We start from the raw sequence: 12,916 nt of genomic DNA, 5'->3' as shown, positions 1-12,916 counted from the left end.
ACACAGTACCACAGACTTAGTAGTTACGAAGAAAATAGATTTTTTTTCAGCTCTTAGATCTGGTTCAGGTCCAGGGGCCACATCTTATGGTGACCTTTTTGCTGGTATAGCACATTACATGGGAGACTGGGAGCACGTGTGTCATCTCCCTCTTCTTCCAAAGCCGTCAGTATTCAGTCTTAGGGCTCCACCTCGATGAGCTTCTTAATCCCAGTCACCTCCCGGAGCCCTCCACCTCTAAACATTATGATTGGATTCAGTCTCCACCCACTTAATACCTCACCGTGTGGATTGGATTCTAGCAGGGGTTCCAGAGGGGACAAACTGTATTCACACCGTAGCTCGTGGGAAAGGGAGAGAGGGGAAAGAAGAAGGCATATTCCCTCAAATTTTCTGCTGAGTGCCAGGTACCAGGCCTCACAGTTGTATTATTTTTTTTTTTTTTATTCTTAAAAGGACCCTTTAAGACAGTTATCCTTACCCACATTTTATAAATAAGAAATGGCATGCCAATAATCCCAGTTACTCTGGACACTGAGGCAGGAGGGTTGCAAGTTTAAGGCCAACCTGGGTAACTTAGACCCCATCTGAATATTTAAAAAGAACTGCGATATAGCTCGTGGCAGAGCACTTCACTGGGTTCAGTCCCCAGTACCAAAAATAAATAAAGACCCTGGGCTGGGACTTTGTAAAGGCCTCTCTCTTAAACTTGACAGACTCCTGATTTTGTTTTCCAGCCAGGAATTTGCAGTTCTGAGGTTTATTTTAATAATGTTAAAAATGCTTTTAGTTTTGGAGAAAGGCTCTGCCTGCAGTTCTCTGCAATCCCCCAAGCCCGTCACGTCCGGTCCAGCCTGTCCTATCAGAGTTGTGCCTACAGTGCAGCTACCCCTGATTCATTCGAAGCCAGGAAGATGGTGTGGTTTGCTCAGTGTTTGTGTGACATTGGCGTGTTTTGGCCTTTCGATTGAAATGGTGTGCACTTGCTGTTACTTCCAGCTTTCCCAGGCTAAATCTGGAAAGTTCAATCCCCACGTCCACGTAGAGTACGAATGGAACCTTCGACAGGAGGAGATCGATGAAAGCGATGATGATCTGGATGACAAAGTAAGTGTCGAGGGTGTCCCTGAGCCTCACCGTCCCCTGGATTTTGACCCTGACTGACAGTGGCCCTGTTTTGTGAGTTAATTTTGTTAATTTTGGTCTTATGACCTGGTGTGCCAGATGTTGCTTGGTCTTGGATCCCCGTTGGTTGGGCACCACTGAACAGCTATAATCAGTCAGGTCCTGCTAGGAAACAGCCAGTAAGATGGAGAGAGAGATGTGCTTCAAGGAAGGGGTTCACATGATTGTGGGCGCTGGCAGCAGGCAGGAGACCCCAGAGGGATTTGATGCAGCAGCATTGAGGCTGAAGGCAGTTGGGAGGCAGAATTCCTTGTTCTTCAGGGACCAGTCTTGACTTTACCCCTCAAGTCACTGGTTGAGGCCCACTTGCCTTCTGGAGGGAAGTCCAAAACCTGCTGGCATAAACACATCTAAAAACTTACCTACACAGCAACATCTAGACTGGTGTTTGACCAAACATTGGGATACCATAGCCTAGCCAAGGTGACACATCAAATTAACCTTCAAAATAGCTAATGGGTGTGTACTAACAGTTGTCATTTATGAAATACTTAAATGAGCCTAGGCTATGTTAAGTATGTATATTGTTGTTGTCTCCATTTTACAGAAGAGAACACTGTTCACAAAGAAAACTGAGCACCTTGTCTGAAGTCTTATAACTCATGAATATGGTCTCAGGATGAAACCAGTTCCCTGGGCCCCTTGTGGGTAGTTCTTAACCAGCTCAGAAAGTTCATTCCTATGTTTATTCATCAGACATATGCTGGGCACTCCCTCTGTGCCAGGCAGGATACAAGGAATGTCAAAGAGAGATCCTAAAGCCATTGACCACTTCAAGGGGAGATCAGTTATTACATAATGTGACAACTTTTAATGAGAGTTTGGGGAAATTCTAAAACATGTTTATTCACTTACTCATTGTTGTGAGGCTGTCTTAGAGCCCAGGAACCTGGTGACCACCTGCAGCACCTGCAAAGGTCCTCCCTGAGCCTTAAGGACAACCCTTGGTTATCATCTCACCCACTGTTGTTTCATCTACCAGCCGAGCCCCATCAAGAAAGAGCGCTCGCCCAGACCCCAGAGCTTCTGCCACTCCTCCAGCATCTCCCCACAGGACAAGCTGTCACTGCCAGGTTTCAGCACCCCACGGGACAAGCAGCGGCTCTCCTACGGGGCCTTCACCAACCAGATTTTTGCCTCCACGAGCACAGACTCGCCCACGTCACCAACTGCAGAGGCTCCACCTCTGCCTCCTAGGAATGCCGGGAAAGGTACGGGCTTGGTGGCTCCATCCTCAGAGCCGGTAGTCTGCCCCGCTTTGGTAAGAATTCAAGGTACACTTGAGGGGCCAAGGATGAATGTGTTGTGAAAGACAGCTTGAAGTACGCACCTTGCCATCTGCCCAGCGCCGTCAGCAGGACAGGCAGAGTGGTGGGACTGTACACACATTGTCTGAGGTTAGCCTCACCAGAGTCCTGTGAAGTATGTGCTTTTGTGCCTCTTTTACAGAAGAGGGAAATATAGCTCAAAGAGCTAGAGTAACTGAGTCTGAGGGTTAGGGCTAGGGTTAGGGTTAGGGTGACACAGCCAGTTAAGTGGTAAGATTGAGATTCAGTCTGAGATCTGCGTGGCCTCAAAACCTGGGCTGTTTGTAATATGGGATGAAATTTTGGTTTGCTTGATACTTCTCTCTGCACTGAGCTGGTCCTGTGTGGAAGATGCTACTCTAGTGTAGTAGTAATAGTGCTGGTTAACAGGATGCACTTTTCTTTGAAAAGTTCTCAGCCACACGTGCCTTGTCCCATGGTCTCAAGATAGGCACTGTAGACACTGACATTGTGCAGACAAGGGTGCTGAGGTTCAGAAATGCTGAGCAACTGTCCTGAGGTTCTGAGCTACTTGGATTCTAACCCAGGTACTGTGTGACCAAAACCTATATTCCTGTACACTCTGAAGAGGATGTTTTTCCCCGGGGTGCTACCTGGAAAGGAATCTTCCCTGGAACAGTGTTTTTGTACTCCTTATCAAGTACTCACAGGACTGGCATCTTGGGCTAATGGTCCAGTGTCCTACTCTGTAACAGTGGAGTTCTTATCCTTATCCTCTGACCATGAAGTGTTCCCTGCTCAGAAAGTCAATGTGCCCACCTGCATAGGGACAAGTTGAGGCACAGAAATGCCAACAAAGAGTCACCCGAGCCAAGGGAATTGTTGAGGTACCCAGAGCTGCAATTCCCAGTTTGACCTCTGCCAAAACCACCAAATGCAGGATTCTCCCTGCGCTCAGCCTGTGCTAGCACAGGTTTTGAGGGCTCTCGGTACACAATGCCCTGCCTATTTGAATCACACAGAGGCTGTTTTCTGAAATGTGAGCTTTATTCAAAACTGTTTTTCAGAGCTTATTCTTCATTGAAAGAGTATTATAAATGAGAGCTGTGTTCCTAGGGAGACCCCAAATGGCCTTGTAGATCATAAAATAATGGAGAAAAGTTAAAATAAGGCTTTGGAATCAATACTTCTCATCAAAGAGGACCAGTAGCCGTAGCAGTAGTAGCACATGTAAGCCAAAGACGCAGGGGACAGAGTTCCCCACAATGTGTACACTGTGCTGGAACACAGCCTTACACCCCCGCATCCAGCTGCAGGTGTGCAAGGCAAGTGCCCTGCCACTGCCTCCCTTGGGTAATGATGTGCCCCATCAGGGTACCATCTGACCATAGCAGAGACTCCCTCTCTGCAACCTAAAGAAGACTGTGAAAACCTCCAAACCAAATAAAGTGATGGGGGAAGTGAGTCTGACATAGTCACGTCCCCTAGTTGTGGTTGCTGATGGCATGATGGCCTATCTGGACAGATGGGACCTGTACCTATTCACACAGCATCCAGGTCACTGAGAATCTGGAATCTGGGCTACAGAAAAAACTGATACCAGAGTCCTGGGGACCCATAGACCCCCACCTTCTCCCACTCCCTTCTGTAATTTTGTCTCAAGGGCACAGAGAAACCCATAAAATACACTCTCTAGCTCAGTGCCAAGCATCTCTTGCCTGCCTTGAATAAATTCTAACAAGTCCTCTACCAGCAACCCAGAAGACAAAGACTAAATTTATTTAGTGATTCAGCTGCTGAAACAAGAGCTTAGAGACTTGGCCATAGCAACCGTGGTCAGCTAAGGACAGACTGCTCATCCCTCCCCCTCCAAAAAAGGCCCACGATTGAGTGTGGAACCCCTTCCTGTTGTTCGGAGCACGTTCCTCCTGGCTGTGGGTAGCAGGACATGAGGTTTGGGCTGTCTGCTGGTAATTCGTGAGGAGTGCAGCTTTCTCATGTCTTCTATGAGGACCTGCAGCGTGGCTCTCCTGTGGCTAGGAAACTGGTCGTGTCTAGAGTGGAGTTCCTAGGAGACGTGGGTAAAGACCAGATGGTGCTCTGTGCGCACATGGTTCTGTTTTACAGCCCGATGTGTCCTTCGCCTCGTCCTGCTCACTGATGGAAGCACTGGCGAGGCTGTGCTCACTCTCCGTGGCAAGGAAGCTGGGGTCCTCTGCAGCACAGGTCACCTCCCTGTGAACTTAGGGATCGGAGGGGTAACAGCTTCCAGTGAGACAAAAACAGACCCTGGTGACAAAGTCCCCACACATGAGGGAAGTACATAGGGGAGCAGTAGAAAGAATTCTCCTGAACCCAGGTCAGGAATATTTTCAAGAAATTCCAGCTGCCTCAAAATTCAGAGAAGTTTGACCTAAACTACCACAAGCAAAGGCCCCTTGTACTTGAGCAGTGCTCCCATAAGTCTCAGAAGAACTCAGCCATTCAGAACCCCAAAGTCACCTTCCTTAAGCCACCTGCAGCCATGGTTTGCTACCTAACCCCTCTTTCAGAAGTGAGGTCCAGAGAGAGTAGAGGAAAGCTATAGAATGGTGTGCACAGGTGTCTCCCGCTCCTGGTGAGCCGCTCTCTCCTGCCCCATGCCTTATGGTTAAAAACAATCCTTAAATTAAAATTATGTGTGGAATTTAGATTTTTTTTTTAGAGCTACAAGAATGCCTAAAGATTTACACAGTCGGCATCCTATTAGATAAGGAAACTGAGCCCTGGAATGGTTAAGGAATTCACCTCAGGTCACATGGAGGCTGAAATAAGATAGAAAATTTAACTGGATCTGTCAGACCAGGTCTTGCAGTTTCTCCTTTCCTGTGTTGAGGAACATGGTCCATCTTTGTCTTACCTGCTTCACAGGGTTGTCATCAGACTCCAATTAGACAGGGCTGGAGTCGTAGCTCAGTGGTAGAGCACTGGTCTAGCACATGTCAGGCACTGGGTTCAGTCCTCAGCACCACATAAAAATAAATAAAATAAAGGTATTGTGTCCATCTATAACTAAAAAAAAAAAATTTAAATCCCAAGGGCCTGGGGATACAGCTCAGTAGGTAGAGTGCTTGCTTCACATGCACAAGGCCCTGGGATTCAATCCCAAGCACACAAAAAAGCATAACTCTGCACTGCTCTGGAAAAATTTATATTTGGATTGTTGGGCTGTGGCAGTAGAGGTACCTGGCGTGGAAGGACATCGGGGACAGCACAGTGCCACAGGACCCATCTGCACACCAGGGACTTGGAGACACATATTGCCTGCATATGTTTGGTTGATCTGTTGGTTGGGTTTAACTGTTTTTAATAACATTAAGCTTTAGAACTGTGGCTTTCTACCGTGGTTCAAGTTGGTGCCTTTTATGTAGCACCCGGAACCCCCGCCCCACTCTAGATCCAGTGGAGACGAGACGAGACGTGTATGAAACATGTAGCTCAGCGCGTGGCACCTGGTGCTCCGTGAGGGGTTCCACTGCTGGCACTGGTACCTCTGCAACGCCACAGCTATTAGCAGGGAATCCTCACAGGTGCTCCAAATAGTGAGACCTACACTGTGTAGGCACTTCTGCTCCAAGAAAGGATTTGTTAAGTAAATGAAAAAATCTGATCCTAAGAAACATAACGTACTTTAAAGGACGAACCTTTCAAGCTATGGAGAGGGGAACAACTGATGTGCGAATTACAGTTCCCGCCTGTCGGCTGACAACCCCTCCTGGAGTCAGGCTCTGTGTTGCCTCTGGTGGCCTGTCAGTCAGCCCTGACAGCCAGCCCTGAATTGCTCACACGTTTTCTGAAATGTAGGCTTCCTGCCTCAAGCAGGCTCTAGCCTCGGTCTGATAAGCCAGCAGACCATCTGGCATGGTGCCCGGCATCATAGTAAAAGAATCGAGAGATCAACAAACCCTCTGAGACATCTCAGTCCATGTCAAGCCGGACACACTGCCTGGGCAGCTGTGAACGCGTGAGAAGCCTTCAGACTTCATCTTCTCTTCTTCCAAAAAGCTGCCTGTCCCTTGCCCCACAAAAAAAGACTGTGATCCTTGTCCACCAGGGCAGTCCTGCCTCTGTGTGTCTCATCTAGCCTGAGAGATCCTGCTGAGTGTCAGTGTTCACCTGAAAAATAAGGATTGGGTGTCCAGCCTGCAGGGCCACTGCAGAGAGCACGCTGAGCACTCAACAAATGGGAGTTTTCTCTGTCTCATGTGTTCAGTTCAGTAAATATTCCAGGGGCCAGAACATTAGAGGAGTGCAGAAGCTGGCACTCCAGGGGAGAGAAACCCGTGGAATATGCCATCGGGCCAGTAGGGGGTGCTGCTTGCAGTTCTGAAGAGGGGCAAGGAAGTCCTCATGCACTGTCCAGGTGAGGAGACAGAGCTCCTCAATGACAGGCCACAGGCTGCTGCCTTCACATGCAGAACGCAGAGCATTTGCCATCCATGTCCATGTTTAAAGCGTGAATAACAAGAAGAATCAGTGAAGGCACGTCCCAAAAGTAGGTGGCCAGAGCAAGGAGAAGCTAAGCTGTCTGTCCCAGAGAGTCGCCTTGCTGAAAGCCTGGGTGTGAAATGGCTGCAGCAGCTGTGCCCAGCAGCTGGGCCGGGATTCCCACAGTGCTTCTCCCACTTTTCTCAGAGTTTATAGCAGCAGTTACAGAGGTCAGGGGCCAGTGGAGCAGGCACATGCCTCAGCTCCCTGCAGGGGCCCACCATGAGGAGAGTGCAGCCCTGGGAATGCAGAGGCATTTGGGAAGTGTCCGGAGCATTAGTCCCATGGTAGTGACTCCACAGTTTCCTGGGAATTTTAATCTCCTTACTGCTGCCCATGGGCCATCGACTTGGATTCATATTGGATTTGTGTTTGGGGTTGTTTTGTTTTTGTCTTGGCCCTTGTCAGTTACCCTATCCTTTCTAAACTATTGCACACTAGTGACCTCGCCCCGGCTGAGAACATTGTGACTTTTGCCCTCAGCAGTGGCCACTGACTCAGGCCTTCTGAGTCTCCTGACCGCCAGGGTGTGTAGGGGACGCAGAGGAAATCCTGTTGTGCTTGCCTTCAGGAATGTGTGAGCAATTGTTAAAAGAACCCACCCAAGGCCCTCGAATCTGAGACTTTCTCTTATCACTGGAGTCAGGCATTGTGTTGCCTCTTGGTGGCCTGTCAGCTCCGGTTGTCAGTCCGTCATAGAAGGAGACTGAAGGACAAATGAGTACTGGTGCTGTTTTCTGTGTAGAGATGGGCCAGGAGTGGTGTGCTCTCAGGCACAGGCACCCCTCTGCCATGCTGGAACTGGCTGGCCCTGTCACTGACTTACTGACGTGTCCCAGCGCTCACCTTGCCGTGCCCACTTCCCCATCTGAACATGAACATGATAACCACATGTTCTACACAGTCCTTCTCTCCACAAAGGCACAGTACTGTGTCTTTATCTACTTTATAAAGTATTGAACATAAATTTTAAGCTCTTTTAAACTCCATACTATGAAAGCCTTTATAGTTGGAGGATCTGTCGTACAGTGTGGTTAACAATAACATTGCATTCTTTTTTATGTATTTTTTTTAGTTGTAGTTGTACATAATACCTTTATTTTATTTATTTTTATGTGGTGCTGAGGATCAAACCCAGGGCCTTGCACGTGGTAGGTGAGCTCTCTATCACTGAGCCACAACCCCAGCCCACATATTGCATTCTTGAGAATTACTGAGAGAGTTGGTTCTCACCACAAAGAAATGATGAGCATGTGAGGTCCACATGTAAATTAGTTCAATTTAGCCATTCCACAGTGTATGCATATTTCCCACCAGTTTATTGTACACAAAAAATACAATATTTATTTATCAATTAAAATAAAACCATTAGAAAAGATGGTAAAATTTTTATTCACGTTACCCTGAGTTGTGTAGATGTAACTTCTGTCATCACCCCTCTTTGTGTGGCATGCTAAAATATGTAAATCATACTTCTACAGACAAGTTTTTAAAGAACTGTCAAGATAATTTTTCAAGCTGTCTTCTAGTGTTGGCTTTTCTCTTAGAAATTTTAAAGACACTTTATTTGGCCTCCCGGTGTGGAAGGCCTCGGGGTTCTCTGCCTTACTAAAAACTGGACGCACAAGATGTTGGAACAGCATCTTGCTCACTGGCACTTGAATTATTTCCAGAGACGTGAGTTGTGCCCAGCATGTACCAGGTGCAATCACTGGGAGATGGGGAGACAGACAGAAGGGAAATGATCTCCAGTGTTAGGCAGAGAAAATCTAGTGTCTGTAAGGCTTGTGGAAGTTCAGAGATAGAAGTGTTCTAGGGGTTGGGTGGGTTAAAGAAAGACCCTGAATAGGGTCACATCTGAACTGACCATTAAAAGACGAGGATAAGCGGTGAAGAGAGAGTGCAGTTATGTCTGAGTGTTCTAGCCAGAGAGGACGTGGCTCCATTCAGAGAGGAACAGGCTGGCTGTCCTCCAGGCTGAGCACTCACCTTGAGTCCAACAGAGCAGGGTTCCACCTGGAACTTACTGTGTCTGACCAAGTTTCTAGACTCTCTGAGGCTGGGTTCTGCTTGGCTTGTGGTGACTGGACAACTCTGGGGCGTGAATACCTCCTAAAGTCACGTACACAGCTGCATTAGTATTTTGTCTGGCAGTTTTTTCCCAGCCAGGATTTGAAATCTGATGAGTGACTTTTCAGATGCATTGCTTTTCAAAGTCCCTAGGTGGCGCTAAAGTTGAGATTACTCTAGAATCTCACCATTGTCTATTATCTATTATGCATTTTTTTCCAAGAGGAAAGTTACACTTCCTGATACTGAACACTTGTTGTTGTTGTTTTCCTCGTGTGCCAAGTGCAGAAATGCTGCCCTGGCTTTTGGGAACTGACAGCAGGATGGGGTAAGCACCTCACCAGTTCCAGACACCTGTGTTGTCCCAGTTCCATCCCTCATGCCAAGCCCCGATTTTCTTAGCTGCAAAATAGGAACAGTACTGGATCCACTTACCTCACAGAGTTGTTATGAAAATGAAAAGGAAAAACAAGCATTTTGAAAACTACAGAGCATTATACTGGTGCACAACCTTAGTAACAGTTACTTTAGGGTTGTAAAATTAAAATAACCCGGCTGAGTGTGGTGGTGCACCCCTGTTATCCTGGTGACTCTGCAGGCCGAGGCAGGAGGATCACAAGTTCAGAGCCAGCTTAGGCAACTTATAGAGAGCCTATATCAAAATAAAAGTGAAAAGAATTTTAGACATAGCTCAGTGGTAAAGTGCCAAAAAGAAAGTTTTGATCCCCAGGACCGAAAAGAAAGTTTCATTAACTTGATGCCATATTAGGGCATTGATTTAGAGCAACCATAAGCCTTCCTTCTTGTATTACACCAGTAAGACAGAGAATGAATTACATATTATGGCTATTTCATCCTATGCAGATCGTCATTTTATTGAGATAGCAGTATTTACTTCTAAGACTAGACTGTCTTCCTGTGAGTCAGTAATTTAGGTCAGTGTTAGTACTGACTAGGAATCAATAATGGGAAATTATCTAAATTTACTTTACCCAGTTTACCCAGGAGGGAGGCCAGAAGTAATTAAGCTTTTTTTTTTTTTTTTTTTTTTAATGCACAGAATGTAAAAGCTCTTTCAGAGCCTTTCTGAATCGTCAGGAATTTACTACCCTATGCTAAATGTTTGATGTGGCAGTGTTCCTAGCTTTTTCGTATATTCCTTTTCTTTCTTTCTTTCTTTCCCTGAATGTTTGCAGAAGCAGTTGTCCATGGACATGGTTAAACCATTCACCTGTTAATATTGTGTAAAAAGAAAAAAGAATTTGTCCAAGTGCCCAGCAGGAAATGCTGACACACAGCAGCCTCTTCAGTGTCACTCTGAACAAACAAAATTCGACATATGTACTCCCCCCACAACTACATTTAGAAATGAAATCCACTACCTGTTGTTCAGGCTTCCAATATAATAAATGGTTTATGATTTCTAAAACAATTCAGAATTGCAGCAAAAAATAAAAAAGAGTTTAGGGTTTTCAATCTTTGCCAGGTAACTTTACATCATTCATTTAGAAAAGGCCAAGGGTTTAGTTGATCCACTACTCTGCTCTTCCCCTGTTGATTTTGCTGGTAGTGCTGTGTGCCTTCCTCCTACGTAGATTTCGTGATGATTCCAGTGAGTTGTTGGTTTAAAATGTGTGTGTTTTATTTTTCCCATTGTACCTAAATAATGATCTAAACCCCTTAGCATCTATGTTGACTAGCGTTTTGTTCCTTAAAAGCACACTCTCTCCTTTGTTGTAATTTTCTTTTTTTTTAAAACCAACAATTTCTTTTAAGTCCTGTTTTAAAGTTGGATTTAAAGATGTTGGACTGACGAACATGGTCAGATCAGCGTTTTGCTCGTCTTTGTGTGTCGCACCACATTTGGATGTGTGGGAGTGATTGCATACTGGTGTCCTGTGTCTGTGAGCCTGGGATTAACCTTCCTGCCCCCATTCAATTTCCTTTCTAGGTCCAACTGGCCCACCTTCAACACTCCCTCTAAGCACCCAGACCTCTAGTGGCAGCTCCACCCTTTCCAAGAAGAGGCCTCCTCCCCCACCACCCGGACACAAGAGAACCCTGTCCGACCCTCCCAGCCCACTACCTCACGGGCCCCCAAACAAAGGCGCAATTCCTTGGGGTAAGTTCTCCTGAAGTTAGGGCCAAAGCCGCCCAGGGCCAGGCGGAGCGTGGGGCTCCCCTGGCGATGGATAGCGCATTTAGAAAGTGGGCCACATACTGGATGAGGGCTTGGATATGTGGGATTATTCCTGCCTCTAATGGCCGAGAAACACTTTGAAAATGTTTGGGGCCCTTAAATACTGCTAATAGCAGTCAGTATAGTTGTTCCTTACTATCACTGGGATTTTGGTTCCTGGACACACCTCCCTCCCCCAGGGATACCAAAATCTGCAGATGCTCATGTTGCTTATATAAAATGGCATAGTATTTGCATATCACCTAAGCGCATATACTTTAAATCACTTCTAGATTACTTATAGTACCTAATACAATGTAATTTTTATTTAAAAAAAAAAAGTCTGGACATGTTCAGAACACTTAGGTTTTTCCTCGATATTTTTGGTCCACAGTTGTTTGCTTGAATCCAGGGAGCATTACTGCAGATGCAGAGGACCAACCGTGATAGTAATAAAGTGCCAAGCATATCCAAACTCTCATTCAGTCGCAACAATGACCGTGTGGTGTAGGTGTTATTAATCTCACTTACAGAAGAGGAAGTAAAGGGCCAGAAAAGTAAAGGAGTCCATTGCCTCAAAACAGCCAGAATGGTTTTCTTATAAAATGTGAATCAGATCATGGTCATTCTTTTCCTTAACACCTGTAAAGATTTCCTGTTGAGCTTCTGATAAAGGTGGACTCCTTGCACCAAGGCCTCCAGGGCCCTGCATGCTGGGGCTCTCACCTCTACTCAGCCACTGGCCTCCCTCCACATCCTGGCTGCACTCTGGTCTTCCCTCCTTAAGGCCCTTCCACTTCCTGGAGCTCTGTTCTGCTCCCTGAAAGCCCAGCTTCCTTTCTCCCCCAGTTCTCAGCTTTCATGTTTGTCTCCGTGGTTCTCCTCTCTGAAGGAGCAGATTTCTTCCCAAGCACCTGATCATAGTAGAGAAATATTCTATTCACGTGTCTGTCTCTCCACTAGAATGTGTGCTCCACGGGAGCAGTGACCTTGTCCGTCTTGTTCTCACCTGTGTCTGCGTAGCCTGGAATCATGCCTGGTACACAGCAGATAGCCAGCAATCTCTTGAAAATGAATAGCCCTACTCAGAATCAGCAAGTATAAACAGTTGAGTGACACTGATTGCAAATGTTTCCACAAGAAACATAATTTCAGAGCTGGGAATGTAGCTCAGTGGTGGAGCCCTTGCTAGCATGCACAAGGGCCTGGGTTTGATCTGCAGTATGGGCAAGGAGGGAACAGGAGGAGGAAGCAGCAGCGTAGATGCCATCCTCTCCTGCTAGCCTGCCTACGTTATAGGGTAGGCCCATCGCCCAGCAGGTCCTGGCCCACCCAGCGGTCAGGTGCTGCTGAATGAACATGCTACTCTACCTGTCTTACTTCTTCCTGCCAGTAACTTTCATTGTGGATTTTTTTTTTTTTTTTTTTGCATTTTAATTGTTTTGCTAGCTAATAAGGAAGTCCTCTTAATGCTTTTAAAGCCTTTCTTAAAAGCCTACTTCAAGCGTTCTAGGTATTTGAATTTGGGGAAAAGCCATACCATTCACTTAAATAGGTTGGCACACCCATCCACCATCTGGCCCAGATGCCACAGAGAGGGGAGCGTGAGGGTGTGCAGCGTGCCTGAATATGTCTGTGTATTATCATAGTAGAGAAATATTTTTGACACAGCAGGGTTAATTAGGAC

At 46.4% G+C, this 12,916-nt stretch overlaps 1 protein-coding gene across 1 annotated transcript in view; it reads left to right on the top strand.

Moving 5' to 3' along the window:
• ASAP1 (ArfGAP with SH3 domain, ankyrin repeat and PH domain 1) overlaps nt 1-12,916 on the top strand; it is a 331,734-nt gene that overhangs the window by 299,559 nt on the left and 19,259 nt on the right. The window contains exons 23-25 of the mRNA XM_081266600.1: nt 1,000-1,107; nt 2,168-2,396; nt 11,002-11,172. Of these exons, the coding sequence (XP_081122726.1) occupies nt 1,000-1,107; nt 2,168-2,396; nt 11,002-11,172 (508 nt within the window). The remainder of the gene's footprint in view (nt 1-999; nt 1,108-2,167; nt 2,397-11,001; nt 11,173-12,916) is intronic.

The sequence above is a fragment of the Spermophilus citellus genome, assembly GCF_964194105.1.
Source record: "Spermophilus citellus genome assembly, chromosome: 14".
Taxonomy (NCBI): Eukaryota; Metazoa; Chordata; class Mammalia; order Rodentia; family Sciuridae; genus Spermophilus; species Spermophilus citellus.
This window is presented reverse-complemented; position numbering and strand designations above follow the sequence as displayed.